General features: G+C 37.7%; 1 protein-coding gene across 1 annotated transcript in view; it reads right to left on the reverse strand.

The window, feature by feature from the left end:
- Positions 1-2,860: 2,860 nt before the first annotated feature.
- The window catches only part of LOC306965959 (integrin alpha-11-like), a gene marked incomplete at its 5' end in the record, with an annotated part of 99,538 nt that continues 79,302 nt past the window's right edge, over positions 2,861-23,096 (reverse strand). The window contains 14 exons of the mRNA XM_079560577.1: positions 2,861-3,026; positions 4,522-4,635; positions 5,926-6,021; positions 7,273-7,383; positions 7,470-7,550; positions 8,434-8,547; positions 10,508-10,589; positions 10,667-10,750; positions 10,834-10,910; positions 13,682-13,780; positions 13,873-14,073; positions 14,149-14,238; positions 20,690-20,800; positions 20,867-21,006. Coding sequence (XP_079416703.1) covers positions 2,949-3,026; positions 4,522-4,635; positions 5,926-6,021; positions 7,273-7,383; positions 7,470-7,550; positions 8,434-8,547; positions 10,508-10,589; positions 10,667-10,750; positions 10,834-10,910; positions 13,682-13,780; positions 13,873-14,073; positions 14,149-14,238; positions 20,690-20,800; positions 20,867-21,006 — 1,478 coding nt within the window. The 3' untranslated portion in view covers positions 2,861-2,948. The remainder of the gene's footprint in view (positions 3,027-4,521; positions 4,636-5,925; positions 6,022-7,272; positions 7,384-7,469; positions 7,551-8,433; positions 8,548-10,507; positions 10,590-10,666; positions 10,751-10,833; positions 10,911-13,681; positions 13,781-13,872; positions 14,074-14,148; positions 14,239-20,689; positions 20,801-20,866; positions 21,007-23,096) is intronic.

Genomic DNA, 23,096 nt, shown 5'->3' on the forward strand with positions numbered 1-23,096 from the left:
TTAGTCAATGTTTAGTCAATGTTTAGTCCAGGTTTAGTCCAGGTTTAGTCCAGGTTTAGTCCAGGTTTAGTCAATGTTTAGTCCAGGTTTAGTCCAGGTTTAGTCCAGGTTTAGTCAATGTTTAGTCAATGTTTAGTCAATGTTTAGTCCAGGTTTAGTCCAGGTTTAGTCAATGTTTAGTCAATGTTTAGTCAATGTTTAGTCCAGGTTTAGTCCAGGTTTAGTCAATGTTTAGTCCAGGTTTAGTCAATGTTTAGTCCAGGCTTAGTCCAGGTTTGGTCAATGTTTAGTCCATGTTTAGTCCAGGCTTAGTCCAGGTTTGGTCAATGTTTAGTCCTGGTTTAGTCCAGGCTTAGTCCAGGTTTAGTCAATGTTTAGTCCAGGCTTAGTCCAGGTTTAGTCCAGGTTTAGTCCAGGCTTAGTCCAGGTTTAGTCAATGTTTAGTCAATGTTTAGTCCAGGCTTAGTCCAGGCTTAGTCAATGTTTAGTCCAGGTTTAGTCCAGGTTTAGTCCAGGTTTAGTTAATGTTTAGTCCAGGTTTAGTCCAGGTTTAGTCAATGTTTAGTCCAGGTTTAGTCCATGTTTAGTCCAGGTTTAGTCAATGTTTAGTCAATGTTTAGTCCAGGTTTAGTCAATGTTTAGTCCAGGCTTAGTCAATGTTTAGTCCAGGTTTAGTCCAGGTTTAGTCCAGGTTTAGTCAATGTTTAGTCCAGGTTTAGTCCAGGTTTAGTCCAGGTTTAGTCCAGGTTTAGTCAATGTTTAGTCAATGTTTAGTCCAGGTTTAGTCCAGGTTTAGTCCAGGTTTAGTCCATGTTTAGTCCAGGTTTAGTCAATGTTTAGTCCAGGTTTAGTCAATGTTTAGTCCAGGTTTAGTCAATGTTTAGTCCAGGTTTAGTCCAGGTTTAGTCCAGGTTTAGTCCAGGCTTAGTCAATGTTTAGTCCAGGTTTAGTCAATGTTTAGTCCAGGTTTAGTCCAGGTTTAGTCCAGGTTTAGTCCAGGTTTAGTCAATGTTTAGTCCAGGCTTAGTCAATGTTTAGTCCAGGCTTAGTCAATGTTTAGTCCAGGTTTAGTCAATGTTTAGTCCAGGTTTAGTCCATGTTTAGTCAATGTTTAGTCCAGATTTAGTCCAGGCTTAGTCCAGGTTTGGTCAATGTTTAGTCCAGGTTTAGTCCATGTTTAGAATGTTTAAAGGAACAGGCCAGCGTTTTCCCACACTGAGATATGTTCTTACCTGAGCTGTGACGAGTTCTTTAGGACCTGTCTGATCTTCAGTCACGTAAACACAGCGCAGACGGCGTTAGCATTTAGCCTCTCCCTCTCTCCTCTATAGCTCCAAAACAGGTCAAGATAGAAGCTACCAAGCTCTTCCACGTTTCCCCTATTTAAATATGGTTACGTGAAGTGTTCCACTACAAAGTATAATTACACACAATTAAACAATGTAGATTTTCTAAGCGGATAAAAGGGGGGACTATATTGTAAGGCGTAATAATACCAGGAGTAGTTCGAAATCTGCGCAGTAATCTTCAATTTTATTACTCCTGGTATTATTACGCCTTATTATTCGGCTCTTCACAACGTAAGCAGAAGCTCCGTTGATTTGAATGGGATTTCCCAACGTTCTACCGGTCATTATTTTCTGATAAAGGACCTCTGAGAAGTTGGTGCTTTCATATCACTCCACACGTACGTAGCAGCGACACTATCTGTCCCGTCACTGAGAGAGAAGTCGGGGAATCACTCGTGAAGTTAGCGTGAGTCTGACTTTCAACTTACCCAGAGATTCACCACCATTCCTCCAACTGCGCCTTCAGCTAAGGAGCTAGGCTAACTGCTAGCCTTGCTGCTTCTAGCCTAGCCGAACGTTGCCGAGCAACGCGCAAACCTTTGGGAACTATTTGTCGCGGAAGTCATTAAATAAACCTTTGGACCTTCATAAAAGTGAGTTTATGTTTATGTTGAGTGTGTTCAGTTGCAAATGGCCGAATAATAAGCGGGAAAATGTATAGAACGCTGGTCATTATGGGGAAAATAAGCACCTTCAGGGCGAAACTAGACCCGGGTCCGGTTCGCCCTGTCGGTGCTTATTTTCCCAATAATGACCAGCGTTCTATACATTTTCCCTTACTTACAATATAGTTCCCCCTTTTATCCGCTTAGAAAATCCACATTGTTTAATTGTGTGTAATTATACTTTGTAGTGGAACACGTCACGTAACCATATTTAAATGTGGAAAACGTGGAAGAGCTTGGTAGCTTCTATCTTGACCTGTTTTGGAGCTATAGAGGAGAGAGGGAGAGGCTAAATGCTAACGCCGTCTGCGCTGTGTTTACGTGACTGAAGATCAGACAGGTCCTAAAGAACTCGCCACAGCTCAGGTAAGAACATATCTCAGTATGGAAAAACGGTGGCCTGTTCCTTTAAAGCCGTGGTAATCAAATAATTCTCTACAACTCTTCAAAAGAAAAACAGAGCAGCTCCTGTTGTGTGTCTGGGTCTTGTGTGAAGTCTGAGGCTAAGTTAGCGCAGCGTTAGCATCGGGCTCCGCCTTGTTCACATCTCTGTCTTGAACTCCGTGTCTAACAAACTCAAGTTCCTCTTACTTGAGTAAATCATTTGGCGGCTCCACCCACCTCTGCACACCGGACACGAGGGCTGGGCACCGCGAAACTGCCCCCATGGTCCCCAAAACAGGTTCTGACAGAGCACATGTGACGCCTGCCGGGTCCAGGGAAAGCAAGAAAATCGGTTGTTTTAATAAACGATGCAAATTTAAAAGAAATCGTCTTTTACGGAATAAATAAACGTTCTGATTTGTGGTTCTCGATGGGAAGTATGTTTGTGTGGACGTCGTAACGGCCCCCAGCCCTACTGGAAACATCACATTGGAAAAGGCGATGCGGGTCAAACAAATGCAGCACCGGCGCTCCCCACGCGGTGGCGCTGTTAGAGCTCCTCTGTGGATTTCCCGTTGGACGTCGGCTCCTCCTCTTCCTTTCGCCTCCGTCTGTTGAAGAAGCCGAGCTGGAAAACAACCGGAGACGATTAAGTGCTCGAAATAACGTCTGTTTGAGGCAAAAAAAACTGTGGAAATGAAGGAAACCCTGAGTCTTAAACATGAATCAGTAAAGTCGTTATCGAAGGCGTTGGAGATGTGAGACCTTGTGGTGACCCAGAGGCTGCTTGAGTGGTCGGGCGTCTTTACTTTACATCACAGAGGTTTTTAGGGGGAGAAGGTTTTCGCTGCTGACGGAGCTTCTCACCAGAAAACGGACAAAACAGTTGATCCTGGACCGTGATCCAAAGTAAAGGCGTCATATGTAACAAATATAATGTTTTTACTCAGAGTCCGAGACAATTGCAGCCGTTGCTGTTGAAAACCAAAACCTACGAAACTCGTCTAATTCTCTGGCATAGTTGCTGCGTTGACTTCCCCTTTTTTTGTAACTTTTTCATCACTTTATTGTCACTTTTTCAGTCATTTTTAATCACTTTTTCAGTCATTGTTTCCATCACTTTTTTGTCACTTTTTTTGTCATTTTTTTTAGTATTTTTTTTGTCATTTTTCATCACTTTATCACTCTTTTGTCACTTTTTTGTAATTTTTTCAGTCATTTTTCCCACACTTTTTTGTCACTTTTTTTGTCATTTTTTGTCATTTTTTTAGTATTTTTTTGTCATTTTTTGTCACTTTTTTGTCATTTTTCATCTCTTTTTTTGTCACTTTTTGTCACTTTTTTGTTCCTTTTTTGTCACTTTTTTCGAATTTTTTTGTCATTTTTTGTCACTTTTTTTGTAATTTTTTCATTGCTTTTTTGACACTTTTGTCACCTTTTCAGTCATTATTTCCATCATTTTTTGTCACTTTTTGTAATTTTTTCAGTCATTTTTTCAATCTCTTTTTTGTCACTTTTTGTCACTTTTTTGTTCCTTTTTTGTCATTTTTTTGTCATTTTTAATCACCTTTTTGTCACTTTTTTAGTAATTTTTTTTCATTTTTCATCACTTTTTTGTCATTTTTTCATTGCTTTTTTGTCACTTTTTGTCACTTTTTCGTCATTTTAAAAAAATAATAATAATTGCTTTTTTGACACTTTTTTGTCGTCACTTTTTTGTAATTTTTTCATTGCTTTTTTTGACACTTTTTCAGTCATTTTTTCAGTCATTTTTTCCATCACTTTTTAGTCGCTTTTTTGTCATTTTTTAATCACTTTTTTGTCACTTTTTCATCGCTTATCGATAAAGCCAAACTGGAGAAAATGTGCTTGGTCAACCCCACATGAACCAAGCACATTTTCTCCCGTTTGGCTTTACTCAAATCTAAAAGCGAAAAACACGACTAAAGAGTGATGAAAATGCCACAAAAAAAGTGACAAAAATGCGATGAAAAAGTGAGTTCCGATCAGTTTTGTCGGTCTTATCTTTCAGATGAGGCGCTACACTACGGCAGTCAGAAGTCAGCTCCTGTCCAGAAGCCTTTAGATTTGGGTAAAGCTGAAGGTTGATTGTTTCTCCCCACCTTCCACAGAGCCAGCACCAGCAGAGCGAGCAGCAGCAGCCCCCCCAGAGAGCTGCCCAGGATGATCCACACGGGGACAGAATGCTCGTCCTCCCTCCTCAGCTCCAGCACGATCTGAAGTTTACACAGAAAAAAGAGAATATTTGACCAGTTTGTCTAACGTGCTCTGTGATTGGATCGATATCAAACTTCTGGGGATTTAATTGGCTCTTAGCAAAGTTCCAGACGATCGATGGCCGGTCAGGGAAAAACTTTATGATAGAAAGACGAGAGAAAGTTTTGAAAATGACAAATGTTCATCCATGTTTGGTAATGATGGGATTCACGCTTCTCTAGTCAAGAAGCTTTTAGATTTGGGTAAAGACAAAGTGGAGAAAATGCAAGGTGGTTTAACCCCTTAACTCCCGCCTGAACCGAGCACATTTTCTCCAGTTTGGCTTTTACCCCAATCCAAAAGCTTCTGGAAAAAAGGTGTGAAAATACAGACAGAACTGAGACGAAAATAATGATGGAAATGTGACAAAAGTGAGAAAAAATGGACAAAAAAGTGACAAAAAATTTACAAAAAATGTACAAAAAAATGACAGAAATGGATAAAAATTTGACAAAAAAGTGAGAAAAATTTGATGAAAAATTTAGAAAAAATCAACGAAAAATTGACAAAAAGTGACAAAAAATAGACAAAAAAATGGACAAAAAAAATCGAAAAATTTGACGAAAAAGTGACAAAAAATGTACAAAAAAATGACAGAAATGGATAAAAATTTGACAAAAAAGTGAGAATAATTTGACGAAAAATTGAGGAAAAAATGGACGAAAAAGTGACAAAAAAATGTCAAAAAATTGACCAAAATAATCGAAAAATTTGACGAAAAAGTGAGAAAAAAGTCACGAAAATCTGGAAAAAAGGTGTGAAAATAGCAACAAAACAGACGAAAACAAGGATGAAAATGTGAAAAAACTGAGAAAAAACGGACGAAAAAGTGACAAAAAATCTACAAAAAATCTACAAAAAAATGACAGAAATGGATAAAAAATTGACAAAAAATTGAGAAAAAATTGACGAAAAATTGAGAAAAAAGTCACGAAAATTTGACAAAAATGAGACGACTGCCCAAAAAAAAAAAGTGATGAAAAAAAATCTGATGATGTGAGGAAAAAGATCAATTTAGTTTTGTAGGTCTTAGCTTTCAAATGAGGTGTTACACTGGCCTACAGGATTTTGGTAAAGCTGAACTGGAGAAAATGCTCTCGGTTCAGGCGGGAGTTAAGAGGTTAAATGTTTCTGCATGAGCCCTGTCACGTGTAATAATGAGCTTCTCCAGCAGGTGGCAGCACAAACTCATGGTTAACCTGAATATTCAGCCTGTCCCTGAAGTTCTGAACGTCCAGAGTAAGCTGTACCTCTCTGACGGGCCGCTCCTCCTGCAGGAACATGGGGCTGGAGGGTTCGAGCTGAATCGAAGCCGTCGCCAGAATCTTCAGAGACCTGAACCCGATCTGGAACAACAGAAGAGCTTAGACAACAGCACACTAAGAGATTTATATTCTTAATGAAAAATGCTGTGCTCAGGCTTATATAGAGGATACAGTGTAAATGAATGGAATTTACAACAGAACTAAACTTTAATGACTTTTATAATGTTTGAGAGCGATGGGAGGATAATCTGATATTTTATTGTTGCATGTGTTTGCTGTTTTAGCAGAGGGCCATTATTGGTTTGTAGTTTGATGTAGTTTTTATTTTATTTTATTTTTTTTAACCCCTAAACAATGATGGAAATGGGACAAAAAAAGTGACGAAAAAGTGGCAAAAATGTGACAGAAAAAAAGTATTTTTTGACTAAATCTTGACTAAAATTAAATTACATTTTAGCCAAAAGACTAAAACTAAAATAAAATATGTTGTCAAAATTAACACTGGTATACATATAACATACAGAATTTTTCACAACATCAGAGGTGTTAGTGCTGCTCAAAGGGAGTAGGAAGAAGTTAGTTATAACTGATAAGACCCTCCCCCTCCTTTCACACTTACACAGCTTAAACTACTGCTCACGGCACAATATTTTTAATGTATAATTAGGTTTTAACCATGAGATCTACGCGGCAAATCCAGACTGAGGAATCGCCTTAGTAGCAAATTAAATCAACAAACGGCTCCTCTTAGCAAATCCCAAACAGTAAAATCATAGTTCATAACGTTCTTGTGTTGCTCTTGCATAAGGCTGAAGCTGCACATTCTGGACATCACATAATAAATCCGGATTCATAACAAACTTCTCATTATCGGATCAAAATAACAAAGACAATTCATAGTTCAGGAACAGATGATTCATTACAGGAGTTTTGCAGACTTTTCCAGTGTTTGCTTTCTGTACATTATTTTAAATTGTCCTACAGGTGAACGCATTTTTAAATCCTCTTCCAAGGGGTTCCAGAGGTCGACTCCGCTCCGTGTGACAGACAGACTTTTTTTTGATGATCTATTGCTAATAGTCTGATTCAGTGATATTTTTTAAAGCAAGACAGACTTTTTTATTGTTTAATTATTGCTTTTGTGCCTCTGTTTTTGCCTTTCCTTAAATATAAAAAAAGACTTTTCCGCTGCTTCTGGATTTGGAAGTAATCTACTGAATAATGTTGCACGTCTCATTTCTCCGACTGCTTTACTCGGTTCCCGTTAGTCCCACTTTGAAAAGCCATCCCATTACAAATATACAGTTATTTGTGCTTGTTGCGGGGCCGTACCTTGCTCAGAGCGGTGGAGTTGAGTCGTCCCGTTATTGAAAGCTTGACTTCTTTAGACGGCGGTAAAGTCAGTCTGCACTGGACCACCACACTCCCACTGTTACTGTGATTCTGCAAAACCACACACAGATTCATCAGCATTCGTTTGTCTTCATTTCAGAACATCTTGTGTGTTGCTTTAAAAAGTGTGGTCGTACCAGCTGTGTGAACCGAGACAGATCCTCTTCTTTGACGTGATTGTTCAGCGTGATCTGCGGCATCGAGCAGGAACCCGACGTCTGGAAGGAAACAGAATTTAACCTCTGAAAATGTTTTCTCCAAATCTAAAAGCTTCTTCAAAACAGCGAGAGAAGAAACGAGAAGAAAATGAAGAAAATGACAAAAAATCCAGCAAAAAAGAGACAAAAATCCAGCAACAAAGTGCCACAAATCCAGCAAAAAAATGACAAAAATCCAGCAAAAAATTGACAAAAATCCAGCAAAAAAGTGACAAAAATTCAGCAAAAAAGTGACAAAAATGTGGCAAAAAAATGATAAAAATCCAGCAAAAATGTGACAAAAATGTGGCAAAAAAGTGACAAAAATGAGGCAAAAAAGTGACAAAAATCCAGCAAAAAAGTGACAAAAATCCAGCAAAAAAGTGACAAAAATCCAGCAAAAAAGTGACAAAAATTCAGCAAAAAAGTGACAAAAATGTGGCAAAAAAATGATAAAAATCCAGCAAAAATGTGACAAAAATGTGGCAAAAAAGTGACAAAAATGAGGCAAAAAAGTGACAAAAATCCAGCAAAAAAGTGACAAAAATCCAGCAAAAATGTGACAAAAATGTGGCAAAAAAGTGACAAAAATGAGGCAAAAAAGTGACAAAAATCCAGCAAAAAAGTGACAAAAATCCAGCAAAAAAGTGACAAAAATCCAGCAAAAAAGTGACAGAAAAGTGACAAAAATCCAGCAAAAAAGTGACAAAAATCCAGCAAAAAAGTGACAAAAAAAGTAACAAAAGTGCCATAAAAAAGGGACAAAAACACATAAGGGAAATAAAAATGGCAAAGAGGAGAGAATGCGTTTGGTTTTGGCAGGTGGTAAAAGGTTAAATTGACAGAAAATAACAGAAAGCAGAAAAATCCACAACAGAACAGCTTGATGTTTGAGTTTCTTGACCTGTTCGATGCTGTAGTTTGTGATGTGGAGGAGCTGGTTCCTCTGAGGAGTCACCGACCAAACATCTGCCCTGAACAAGAGCTCCTCCACCGGGAACACGCCCAGGTTCTGCAGCTGCAACGAACACGAACACTTTTAGTTTTCACAAAGTATTTCCCCTTTGAGTCAACTTAAAGAGGGGACGTTTTTCTCTCTGCAGGTATTTGGTGATCATCTCAAACACATTGTTATCACTGTCTTACACTAGATTCACATCACTCAAGTGATGTCAACGTAAGCCCCTCCTTTTGCTTCCCTCAGGAGGAGCTAATGCTGTGTTAACCTCTTAACTCCCGCCTGAACCGAGAGGATCTTTTTCCTCACGTCATCAGATTTTTTTTCCATCATTTTTTTGTTGGGTATTCAACTCATTTTTGTAACTTTTTAGTCATTTTTTTGTCATTTTTTGTCAATTTTTTGTCATTTTTTGGTCATTTTTTATCACATTTTTTCACTTTTTCGTACCTTTTTTATCAATTTTTTGTCTTTTTTTTGTCACATTTTTGTCATTTTTTCGTTTTTTTTGTCATTTTTTGTAATTTTTTCATCAAATTTTTATCAAATTTTTTGTCAATTTGTTTGTCTTTTTTTTGTCATTTTTTTGTCTTTTTTTGCCACTTTTTCATAAATTTTTCATCCCTTTTTTGTCAATGTTTTCTCACTTTTTTGTCACATTTCCATCATTGTTTTCGTCTCAGTTTTGTCGCTATTTTCACAGCTTTTTCCCAGAAGCTTTTGGATTGGGGTAAAGCCAAACTGGAGAAAATGTGCTCGGTTCAGGTGGGAGTTAAGGGGTTAAGTAAATTTCCAACCTCTGACTTGGAAAAATGCCATTGAACAAAACAAACATGTAAACTCGGAGAAGATCAGAGTGGTCCGAGTTGATATACGAGATGAAGACGGCAGCAGGAGCCCCCAGTGGAGAAGTGCATCCAATTATACAAACAACTCTTTAAGCTGTTTTACCGGAAGCTAGTGCCGGCTAAAGTGTTTGCAGTTGTTATGGAAACATCTGCAGTGGAGTGATATATGATTCCACTTGATTTTGGGAGTTGGAATTTCCAAGCTCCAACTTGGACATTTCAACTGGAACAACTCCGACTCGGAAACTCGGGACAGAATCAGAAGTAGCTCTTAACCCCTTAACTCCCGCCTGAACCGAGCACATTTTCTCCAGTTTGGATTTACCCCAGTCCAAAAGCTTCTGGAAAAAAGGTGAGAAAATAGCGACAAAACTGAGACGAAAACAATGATGGAAATGTGACAAAAAAGTGACGAAAACATTGGTAAAAAAGGGACGAAAAATGTATGAAAAAGTTGTAAAAATGTCACAAGAAATTGACAAAAAATGGAAGAAAATTTTACAAAAATGTGACAAAAAAATCACAGAAATGTGACAAAAAAGTGACAAAAATCCAGCAAAAAAAATGACAAAAATCCAGCAAAAAAATGACAAAAATCCAGCAAAAAAATGACAAAAAATTGATAAAAAATTGACAAAAAAATTGACTAAAAAATTACAAAAATGTGATTTTTTTTTTTTTTTACAAAAATATGATAAAAATTTGACAAAGAAAATACAAAAATGGGACAAAAAATGACAAAAGTGTGATTAAAAAATTATAAAAATTTGACAAAAAAATTATAAAAATTGACAAAAAAATGGACAAAAATGTGACAAAAAAATGACAAAAATGTCACAAGAAATTGACAAAAAATGGAAGAAAAAAAATGACAAAAATGTGATAATTGTTTTTTTCCCAAAATATTATAAAAATTTGACAAAGAAAATACAAAAATGTAACAAAAAATTACAAAAATGTGATTAAAAAAATTATACAAATTTGACCAAAAAAATACAAAAATTTGACGGAAAAATTACAAAAAAATTACAAAAAAATTACAAAAATGAGTTGAATACCCAGCAAAAAAATGATGAAAAAAAAGTCTGACGTGAGGAAAAAGATCCTCTCGGTTCAGGCGGGAGTTAAGAGGTTAAAGAAGGCTGTTATTTGGCAGATCCATCCATTCTTACGTGATACGTGAGGTTGAAAGTGTGCTCAGGTTTGTCCAGAGATGAAGACGGTCTGATCTGGAACCTCGGGGTGTTGGTGTCTCTGTAGGAAAGAAGTAAACCCTTCATCAGTCTGGGTTTCCATCGTGTTCCTCATCATGCGGTGAGTCCGGCTCTGACCTGGTGAAGAGCAGATCCGTCTGGTGTTTCAACGGGAGGAGGACGTCGTTGGTGTTGTCGTCCGGAAACCCCTCGTCTCCATCACTGAGCACAGAACACACATTTACTTTTGAGGATGAGAACTTAATGCTTTTACTGCATTTGAAAGAGAGATATTCGGGGCTGACCTGGTGGTTGCCATGACGACCCGTACGTGATCCAGAAACACCGACCGGTTCAGCTCGAACTCCACGTTGAAGGAGACCTGGAAGACAGAGGGTCAGAGGCTTTTAACGCACCGACCAGCACCAGCTCCAGAACAATCTGCCTTCATCCTCAACCTCTTAACTCCCGCCTGAACCGAGAGCATTTTCTCCAGTTCAGCTTTACCCAAATCCTGTAGGCCAGTGTAACGCCTCAAGCTAAGATCTACAAAAGTCATCTAAATGGATCTTTTTCCTCACGTCATCAGATTTTTTTCCATCTTTTTGGGGGGGGGGTATTCAACTCATTTTGTAACTTTTTTGTCATTTTTTTAATCAAATAATTTATTTATTTTTGTCATTTTTTGTCACATTTTAGTAATTTTTTCGTCACTATTTGTCAATGTTTTTTCACTTTTTTGTCTTTTTTTTTGTCATTTTTTTGTAAAATTTTTATCACATTTTTGTCACATTTCTGTCATTTTTCTGTCATTTTTTGTCTTTTTTTGTCATTCTTTGTCACATTTTTGTAATTTTTTCGTCCCTATTTGTCAATGTTTTTTCACTTTTTTGTCATTTTTTTTGGTAATTTTTTGGTCAAATTTTTTTCATTTTTTGTCAAATTTTTATCAAATTTTTGTCACATTTTTGTCATTTTTTTAAATCATTTCTTTGTCATTTTTTGGTCTTTTTTTATTTTTTTGTCATGTTTTGTCACATTTTTGTTATTTTTTGTCATTTTTTGGTCCAATTTTAGTCATTTTTTTGTAAAATTTTTATCACATTTTTGTCACATTTCTGTCATTTTTTCGTTCATTTTTTGTCAAATTTTGGACATTTTTTTGTCTTTTTTATCATTTTTTGTCATTTTTTTGTCTTTTTTTATTTTCTGTCTTTTTTTGTCACATTGTTGTAATTTTTTCGTCCCTATTTGTCAATGTTTTTTCACTTTTTTGTCATTTTTTTGGTAATTTTTTCGTCCAATTCTTTTAATTTTTTGTCTAATTTTTATCAAATTTTTGTAATTATTCCGTGCATCTTTTGTCACTTTCTTGTGACATTTTTGCGACTTTTTTATCAATTTTCATCACTTTTTTGTCAATGTTTTCTCACTTTTTTGTCACATTTCCATCATTGTTTTCATCTCAGTTTTGTTGCTATTTTCACAGCTTTTTTCCAGAAGCTTTTGGATTGGGGTAAAGCCAAACTGGAGAAAACATGCTCGGTTCAGGTGGGAGTTAAGGGGTTAAAACACATTGTGATTCCACTAAAACTGCGGGTGCAAATATTTTAAAAATTAGGTTGCAGGCCTAACGTATCGACAGGGGTGATAAAGTTTGCACCTTTTCCCCCCCGCTGTAGATCCTTTGAAACCATGTTTTAACGTTGTTCCCTCGAGTGGTTTTCACAACATTCTCGCAGTTTTGAGTTAATCCTCAGACAAAGCGGTTCGATTTCGCTGTTTCTTCTTCTACAGTGTCAGCGCCTCTTTCTGTACTTCCTGATTACAATTGTGTTATTGTTTTTTTTTTAAGAAAATGCTTCCTACGGCTGCCAGCAGGAGGAGCCCCAGTCACCAACTTCACCAGCTCTTTCTCCTGCATTTCAATGTTTAATTCTTACAGAGACATATTTTCAGATTATTAAACGAAAAACATCAAAGCTGCAGCTCCGAAGTAATGCTTTTAAGTCTATTTTTGAGCTCCATGTGCACGATAGGTCCACTTTAATTTAGCCTTCAGCTGGAACATGGCTGATGTGGACCATGTGTCTGTGGGGTCTGGTTTTACACAGACTGGCAGATGGATGCTCAGCTCACTGATCGTGTTCATTCTTCTGTGTTTAACCCCTTAACTCCCGCCTGAACCGAGCACATTTTCTCCAGTTTGGCTTTACCCCAGTCCAAAAGCTTCTGGAAAAAAGGTGAGAAAATAGCGACAAAACTGAGACGAAAACAATGATGGAAATGTGACAAAAAAGTGAGAAAACTTTGACAAAAAAGTGACGAAAAATTTATGAAAAAGTGGCAAAAATGTCACAAGAAATTGACAAAAAAAATGCTGAAAAAATTACAAAAAAATTACAAAAATGTGACAAAAATGTGAAAAAAAATGACAAAAAAGTGACGAAAAATGGATAAAAAATTGACAAAAATTTAACAAAAAAAAATTACAAAAAATTGACAAAATTGACAAAAAAAATTATAAAAATGTGACAAAAAATTGACAAAAAAAGAAAAAAAATGGATTAAAAATTGACAAAAATTTAACAAATAAAATGACAAAAAAATGACAAAAAATTGACAAAAAATTGATTAAAAAATGACAAAAGACAAAAAAAGACAAAAAATGGACAAAAAATGGACAAAAAAAAAAAAAAAAGTGACGAAAAAGTGACGAAAAATGGATTAAAAATTGACAAAAATTTAACAAAAATTGACAAAAAATTGATTAAAAAATGACAAAAAAATTGACAAAAAATTTACAAAAAAATTACAAAAAAAATTACAAAAAAAATTACACAAATAGACAAAAATATGACAAAAAATTTACAAAAAATTTACAAAAAAGGACAAAAAATTGACAAAAAAGTGACGAAAAATGAGTTGAATACCCAACAAAAAAATAATGGAAAAAAAATCTGATCAGGAAAATGATCCTCTCAGTTCAGGCGGGAGTGAAGAGGTTAAGCACATGCCGTTTCCGTGCATTTATTTAGTAAAAAGTCCTTCATTTTACTCAGTTTAGTCGATAAAGAAACGTTAACAAAGTCAATAACGTTGATTAATCAAGTTAATTTTGTGAACCGCCCTCTTTAACGGGCCGTTTCTCACCTGTGTCAGCGACTTCATGAAGGGGGCGCTGATGTTGCAGCTCCTCCTGGTGCTCAGTCTGTCCTCAGAGGAGCACTCGATCTGAATGTCCGACGAGTCCTGAGTGAAGATCATTAACAGACAATCACCCATGAAGTCAACACCCCATAATGACCATTCTTTATCACAATGAGCAGAAAAAAGTCCTGCACTTTGACGATGAGGCTGGAGAAGATCAGGTTGTCGGACGTGGAGATGCGAAGGGCCGCTCCGTACGCGTTCTCTCCCCGATTCTCCACTTGAGCGAAAACCACCAGCTTCCTCCTCCCGACCTCCATCACGTGCTGCCGCTCGTCCGTCGCCCCCCGGTGGTGACACACGGACCAGCGCGCCCCCTCCCCGGAGCCGCAGAACTGACTGTAAACATCACGGTAACGGGTTAAAGGTCGCTCAGTTTATGGGTCGGTGTTTGTCGGTGAGGCGTGGACTGACCGCAGAGACGGCAGGTCCGTGTGGCTGCGCAGGGTCAGGTCCGGCACACAGCGGTCCTCCTGCTCGCAGCCGTTCCAAAAGGGCAGCTGCGATCACAAACCACACGTCACACGGACAATTAGCGGCTTTAAAAATGCACTACAGCATGACTTTTTGTGCTCAGGAGGAGCCTGGAGATCTTTCTGCTCTAGACTTGGCACATATACAGAAAGTGGGGAGGACATGGGCTGGAGAAACACCCACGGCCAATGGCGATGCAGAACTGCCTTTTCCTCCAACCAGACTCCGCGGCCGGTGAGGGAGAGGGGTTATGGGTGAGTGGGGGTGAACAAGAGACGAAAACAATGATGGAAATGTGACAAAAAAGTGACGAAAACATTGGTAAAAAAGGGACGAAAAATTTATGAAAAAGTGGTAAAAATGTCACAAGAAATTGACAAAAAATGGAAGAAAATTTTACAAAAATGTGACACAAAAATCACAGAAATGTGACAAAAATGTGATAAAAATTTGAATATAAAATGACAAAAAAAATGACAAAAAATTGATAAAAAATTGACAAAAAAATTACAAAAATGTGATTTTTTTTTGTTTTTTACAAAATATGATAAAAATTTGACAAAGAAAATACAAAAATGGGACAAAAAATGACAAAAATGTGATTAAAAAATTATAAAAATGTGACAAAAAAATGCAAAAAAAATATAAAAATTGACAAACAAAATTGACAAAAATGTGACAAAAAAATGACAAAAATGTCACAAGAAATTGACAAAAAATGGAAGAAAAAATGACAAAAATGTGATAAAAAAATCACCAAAAAATGACAAAAATGTGATTTTTTTTTGTTTTTCCCAAAATATGATAAAAATTTGACAAAGAAAATGCAAAAATGTAACAAAAAATGACAAAAATTTGATAAAAAAGTGAAAAAAAAATTACAAAAATGTGATTAAAAAATTATACAAATTTGACCAAAAAAATACAAAAATTTGACGAAAAAATTACAAAAAAATTACAAAAATGAGTTGAGTACCCAGCAAAAAAATGATGAAAAAAAAGACTGACGTGAGGAAAAAGATCCTCTCGGTTCAGGCGGGAGTTAAGAGGTTAAAGAAGGCTGCACCCGATGTGACCGAAGCTTCAGTAAACCGCGTTATCCAGATCCATCCATTCTTACGTGATATGTGAGGTTGAAAGTGTGCTCAGTTTTGTCCAGAGATGATATACAGTAAGTGGGGAGGACATGGGCTGGAGAAACACCCACGGCCAATGGCGATGCTGTGCAGAACAGCCTTTTCCTCCAACCAGACTCCGCGGCCGGCGAGGGAGAGGGGTTGTGGGTGAGTGGGGGTGAACATGTGCTTTTGTTTTCCTTAAATTATTCCATTTTCTGAGGACATTTTGCTTAATTCTAGCTATTTATTTGCTTAAATTTAGTGTTTCTTTCTTGTTTTATGATGAGAAAAATATTCTAGATATAAGAATTCTTAGCAAGAAAAAAATGTTGACCCCATTGGCAGATTTTTTTCCTTAAAACAAGACATCACGTACTGCTGCATGGACATGGATCACGACAGGCACAAAAAAGCCTCGTCCTTTTAACACATCACACAGTATAGGAGGTAAACATCATCCACCAAGTCAACCAGTCAGGGCAGCTGGCAGGGACTTGTTGATTGGGGGCTTACACCCACTCTCAACAGGCCACTATACACTCTGGCTTTTTAACACCACCTCACTATAGGGTTTACAAATTGGACATGTCATTGATCTAATATCAATAACAAATAGTGGATAGTAATGACAACAAGGAAGTGGCAAGATGGCAGAATATAAAGTCCAATATGACTATAATATGAAATCGGACATTCACTGATAATGACAAGAATGAAAATTGTTATGATAAATAACAATAACTACCAAATACATTATTACTATTTTTTATTAGCATGCTGTGTTAATGATATGAAATGGTAAAACCTCCTTGTTTGCCGGTGCTGCAAAAGTCTGTTGATTGTATGTTGACAATTGTAGCAACAGTAGGATAAAACTTAACTCACAAATACATATAGGTATATATTTGTGTACTGACACTAGGATAGAATACTCAGAAAGGATTGTACTTTGTTTATTTAATGTAAATGTAAAAGTAATGTATAACTGTTGTGACGCATCATGAATTGCAAATGTAATGCACATGAACAAGGGGTCGGCACTTATGAGCTTTTGCTTCAGTCGACTCCCTTTGAGCTTCCATTAACTGTATGATTGTGAAACTCTGGAGAAAGAGAAAATGTTAATTGCTCAAATAAAACTACACAAACAAACAAACAAACAAACAAACAAGACAAAATGTCTTATTTTAAGATTTTTTTTCCTTGTTTTTAGGAGGGTACTTTTTGCAGTGGACACTCAGCCGATTATCGTAGCCACACTGCAAACATTTATAAATTAAAATGTCTGGAATATTTGACCAGAAGTAGTAATAGAGTAATTCTGGACTGGCCCACATGAAAGATTTTGTCAATGAGCATTTTTCTGTGCGTTTGTGCTGGTTCATTCACCAGGTCTCTTCAAAGTCCCTAACATCTCCACCTTCTGTATTTCTTTGACTCTGCAGGGGAGTTTATCCAGTTTCTCCTGGAGCCCTTTCTTGACATTTCCTAAAGCTCCGAATCCTATTGGCATAACTGGAGTTTTGTTGTTCCACGTGTGCTTGATTTCAGTCTCCACATCTCCTTTAAAATGCTTGTGTTTTACATTTGCAGTTCCCCGGGTGCAAACCAGAGACAAAACACGTCTGAGTGTGAGCTCTGTTCCAAGTTTCCTGGATCTGGTCTATGAGCTTGTCCGAGCTCGTGTGTGTTTTCATTCACCACATTTTGCTGATTTCAAATTCCAAATCTTTGCATTTTTTGTCACCAACTTTCACAGAAGTGTTTCTTTCAGGTGGGATTGCAAAGTTAATAAATCAGCACTCGTTTTTCCTTTTGTTAAGTACAATGTCTATTTGCATCTATGTTTACATATGTAATTAGCCGCATGCTTTTTATAATAAATACAGTGCGACTTTGGATGCAGTAAAAGTTCTCTACAGTGAGTGAAGAGGTGAAGATTCATAGACATTTATTAATGAAAACATTCGAAACAATGGGCAGTACCTACAGCGCAGACGGAGCCTCCAGAACCATGATGCGTAACAGCTGATTAATGACAGAAACCTCGGGGGCTTTTTGGGTGTTTTAAGGCGTTCACACAAACGTTACAGCATTTAGAGCAAGGGTGCCCAAAGTGGGGCCCACAATTAGGTTGGCCCGCCAGAGGGTGACCTACTTTTGCGCCGCATCTGGTCAATAACTCTCTCTCCCGTTCATTGTCAATGGCAAATATAGATGCAGTTCACTTTTTGTCCACCAGCGTCAAATTGGGGGCGCTGTTTCACTCCTTTCACGAAGTTAAGGAAACAAAAATCGTTGACATCTATGACTTATAAAAGAATTGATGCTGAACTGACACTTTCAAAATGATGTAATGTGGCATTTTCTTTGACTTAAAGAAGTGAATGAGCTAAAGTCACTGTCGGTGCTGCAGGTGCAGGTGGTGCTGTTGTTTCCATTTTGCTCTATATTGCTACAATAATTGATTTTGTTCTACTAAAACTAGGCTTTTGTAGCATGTTAACCCCTTAACTCCCACCTGAACCGAGCACATTTTCTCCAGTTTGGCTTTACCCCAATCCAAAAGCTTCTGGAAAAAAGGTGAGAAAAAAGCAACAAAACTGAGACGAAAACAATGATGGAAATGTGACAAAAAAGTGACAAAAAATTGATGAAAAAGTGGCAAAAATGTCACTAAAATGTCACAAGAAATTGACAAAAAAATGACCAAAATGTGACAAAAAATTGACCAAAAATGACAAAAATTTGATGAAAAATTTACAAAAAAATGACAAAAAATGACAAAAATGTGACAAAAAATTGACCAAAAATTTGATGAAAAATTGACCAAAAAATGACAAAAAATTGATGAAAAATTTACCAAAAAATGACAAAAAAGTGACAAAAAATTGATGAAAAAGTCGCAAAAATGTCACTAAAATGTCACAAGAAATTGACAAAAAAATGACAAAAATGTGACAAAAAATTGACCAAAAATGACAAAAATTTGATGAAAAATTGACAAAAAAATGACAAAAATGTGACCAAAAATTGACCAAAAATTTGATGAAAAATTGACCAAAAAATGACAAAAAAAATGACAAAAATGTGACAAAAAATGGACCAAAAATGACAAAAATTTGATGAAAAATTGACCAAAAAATGACAAAAAAGTGACAAAAAATTGATGAAAAAGTGGCAAAAATGTCACTAAATGTCACAAGAAATTGACCAAAAAATGACCAAAATGTGACAAAAAATTGACCGAAAATGACAAAAATTTGATGAAAAATTGACCAAAAAATGACAAAAAAGTTACAAAAATTAGTTGAATATCCGACAAAAAATGCAAAGGTAAAACCAAAAAAGAAAATAAAGCAACTTTTATTATTTGCAGTTATGTGTTTCACGCTTGACATCGCCGTGTTTGGCCCGCGACTCACAGGCACTTTTTCATTTTGGCCCTCGGAGACACAAAGTTTGGGCCCCCCTGATTTAGAGGCTATTTACAGGCTGTGCGGAATCTACTGTGAGCAGGGGCGAATCCGAGTACACGGGGCTGGGGCATGACAGGGGAACCACTGACAGAAGAACTGCCAGAAACTAGATTTATCTTTCAGACTGCAGTAATAACCTTGAAATGCTGTCCCAGTAATTTTGTACATAGACTGGAGCATTTAAAATATATATATTTCACATTTTGTAGCGATTTGAAAATTAATTAGACTTTAACAAGTGTTAATTTCGTCGACTAAAATATTTAGTCTTAATTTTAGTCAAAGTGATATTTTTGTGACTAAAATTGGACTAAAACTAAATGAAAAGTTTCTCATGAGACTAAAACTGTGACTAAAATGTCCAGATATTTTAGTCGACTAAAATAAGACTAAATAAAAATGAAAAGGAGAGACTAAAATCATCCAAACTTGTATTGAGCGTCTGAAAGAGCCTCAGATCATGTTTAAAGGATCAGCTCTGAGCTTTGTTCATGTGGAGCAGAAACATGAAGCAGAGGAACAACATTAAATATGATTAGAATCAATATTATCAATGCAAAGTCAACTCAATTAGTCTTGAATTTAGTCGACTAAAACTAGACTAAAATTGAAGATATTTGTTTGACTAAAACTAGACTAAAATAGAATTACATTTTCGTAAAAAGACTAAGAATAAATTATAATATGTTGTCAAAATTAACAATGGATTTTAAAAAGTTTGATTTTAGCCTAAATTTTGAAAATTGCTAAATCTTGAGAAAACACATTATACTGAGATGACTTGCCGGCTAAAGAAAGACTTGACTTGACAAAAGCTATGACTCAACTTGACCCCATTACCAATTGACTTGGACTTGTTTGGAACTTGGACTTTCACCACTTGGACTTGACTCGAGACTTGCACCCACCTCTGATTACTATCATTATTACTTAAGATCTCATTTCATGTGCAAAAGACTTCTATTATATGTTTTATTAAAGTCACATACCGTAAATGCTCTAATATAGACCGGGGCCTTTATTTACTCAAGGGCATCTGGGACCAGGCCTTTATTGGAACCAGGCCACAATTAGAGACAGGCCTTTATTTCTATTTGAGCAAAACGGACGACCAGGAAAATGAAGAAAAACGAGATTTGTTTCCATTTGCACCTAAAATATTAGGTTCATTTATTAATAAACATTTCAAACCCTCTACCAGCGGCTGGAACATTGACGCCTTTTATTTTGTCGGGACAACAGGAAGTGTTTCGTTGCTGTTAGCGGAGCTTTGACATCAGTGTCACTGCAGGTTTCTGTTTCGTTTTTACCAAGGACCGGATTATTTGTTGTTATCTCGTGTAAAAGGCGAGTTTAGACGGAGCGTTTGTGTTTGTGATCGATCATGAGACTGACCCGAGAGAAGACGAGACGCTCGCGCTGATGGGAGGAGTTATTTTGAGGCGTGGGACTGACCTGCACACGGAGCAGCTGGACGTGCTTTGAAGACGCGATGGAGACTTTATTAAAACCCTGGAGGGTCACATGACATTTGTTGCCCTGTTTCTACAAATATCGTCACAGGAGGTTTGAAAAGTGGCTAAATCTGTGTCAAAGTTACGCTCGGATCAGCTCCTCCTTAAACCAGTATGAGACAAATTCCTAACATGGGGAATATTTCTACTGCTATAGTTTCTAATAAAAGCCCCGGCCTGTTTTAGAGACCGGCTTTAATTTGCCTCCGCCAGCCACGAACCCGGCCTCTAGTGGAATACAGGAATTTACGGTATGTTTATTTCAAGAAGAGACGGTGGGAGACAAACTCTTGATAAATTGTCCTGAGTGTGAGCCTCAGTCTGCATCGTGAACTTAGCATTAAACAAGAAGACCAGTGTCCTGACCTCGGCCCTCAGTGTGGTGGGCCAGTCGGGATCCAAAATGGCCCCCTCGTCTCTGTTCCTCAGCCCGGTCTCCAGCGTCACAGTGATGGGACGCCAGTAATCCCCGGTCTCCTACAGAACAAAAAAACAACACCTCAGCCACATTTCCCTTCAGCTGTTTTCATTCATGTTTCACACCTGTACGGAGAAGCCCAGTCTCTGACAGCGCTGCCCCCCGGTGGTCAGGGTCAGGTTGCGCGGCTGAGGGCGGGTGGTTTCGTCGAGGGCGGCTCTGGGAGGGAAGCGCCTCTCGTCCAACGCCAGGCTGTACCAGGCGGCTGCCACGGGACAAACTCAGTCAAAATAACACATTTTCTGGCTATGATGCTAACTATCATAGCCACTTTAGCATAGAGACCTCTGATGCTAACTATCATAGCCACTTTAGCATAGGGACCTCTGGTGCTAACTATCATAGCCACTTTAGCATAGGGACCTCTGATGCTAACTATCATAGCCACTTTAGCATAGGGACCTCTGGTGCTAACTATCATAGCCACTTTAGCATAGGGCCCTCTGATGCTAACTATCATAGCCACTTTAGCATAGGGACCTCTGATGCTAACTATCATAGCCACTTTAGCATAGGGATCTCTGATGCTAACTATCATAGCCACTTTAGCATAGGGATCTCTGATGCTAACTATCATAGCCACTTTAGCATAGGGATCTCTGATGCTAACTATCATAGCCACTTTAGCATAGGGACCTCTGATGCTAACTATCATGGCCACTTTAGCATAGGGACCTCTGATGCTAACTATCATAGCCACTTTAGCATAGGGACCTCTGATGCTAACTATCATAGCCACTTTAGCATAGAGCCCTCTGATGCTAACTATCATAGCCACTTTAGCATAGGGGCCTCTGATGCTAACTATCATAGCCACTTTAGCATAGGGACCTCTGGTGCTAACTATCATAGCCACTTTAGCATAGGTACCTCTGGTGCTAACTATCATAGCCACTTTAGCATAGGGACCTCTGATGTTAACTATCATAGCCACTTTAGCATAGAGCCCTCTGATGCTAACTATCATAGCCACTTTAGCATAGGGACCTCTGATGCTAACTATCATAGCCACTTTAGCATAGAGCCCTCTGGTGCTAACTATCATAGCCACTTTAGCATAGGGACCTCTGATGCTAACTATCATAGCCACTTTAGCATAGGGACCTCTGATGCTAACTATCATAGCCACTTTAGCATAGGGACCTCTGATGCTAACTATCATAGCCACTTTAGCATAGAGCCCTCTGGTGCTAACTATCATAGCCACTTTAGCATAGGGACCTCTGGTGCTAACTATCATAGCCACTTTAGCATAGGGACCTCTGATGCTAACTATCATAGCCACTTTAGCATAGGGACCTCTGATGCTAACTAACCGGTGATTAGGAGCTATGTGCCGTCCCATAAGCCACTGCACCAAACCCCCCCCCTCGCCCCCTCCCTCGAGTGATTCATGCGCAACCACTGTTGACTGACAGGAGCACATTTAATAATAAAAAAATAAAATAATAAAAAGTAAGATTCTGCACAAGCCAAACTTTATAAAGTGATAAATCCATGTTGTCGTCCCCACAGCTCAGTCACATGTCAGTGTTAAAGAGGAAACTCAGGAAACGGATTAAATACTTTTGTTTTTATTTAATCAATTTGATGGTTTCAGACGCAGCCTTTGATTTCTGTTTGATTTCTCCATATTTCAAATCATTTCAAATCATGTCCAGAAAAGTGCGTAAAAGGGCTTGTTCTGACTGTGGGTTTGAGCTTCGCGTTCGGCCGCGTAAACACAGGTAAAGTTTGCGAGTTTGTTCCGCACTGCGCTGAGCCTCGGGTCGGGATTAAGAAAAGCTGCAAAGCATTTCCTCTGAAGCGTCTCTGCACATTTTTCAGTAGGAAAAGGGTTTATTAAGTCGCACCCCACAAACTTCAGGCTAATCCCGCCGATGGAAGTCGTTTCTAATTGGCGTCTGAGGTGTTAGCGGGAGCCCTTTTGATCCCAAATACTACAGTGTGTTGTAGGATCCAGTCATTAAAAAAGTTATACAATGAAAAGAACTAAAACTGTGAGTGTCAGAATATCACTGAACCTTTTGTATTGTATGTTCTCTCTAATGTGTCTCATTAGTGACTTTCATTTCCATCCGAACGTCATGCAAAGTTATACTGTAGCTTCAAATTTATCAATAAAATACAATGTTTAGCACCAGTCTTGATAAATGACCCCTTTGAGTGTTTAATGTGGGAGGAAAAGAGCTGTTTAAATAGAGACCATTTACCGAGAGTAAAAAATATGTTTACTTTAATTAATGAAAAGTATTTCTTTCAACCCCGTAACTCCCGCCTGAACTGAGCACATTT

Source organism: Gobius niger (assembly GCF_951799975.1).
Source record: "Gobius niger genome assembly, chromosome: 7".
Lineage (NCBI taxonomy): Eukaryota > Metazoa > Chordata > Actinopteri > Gobiiformes > Gobiidae > Gobius > Gobius niger.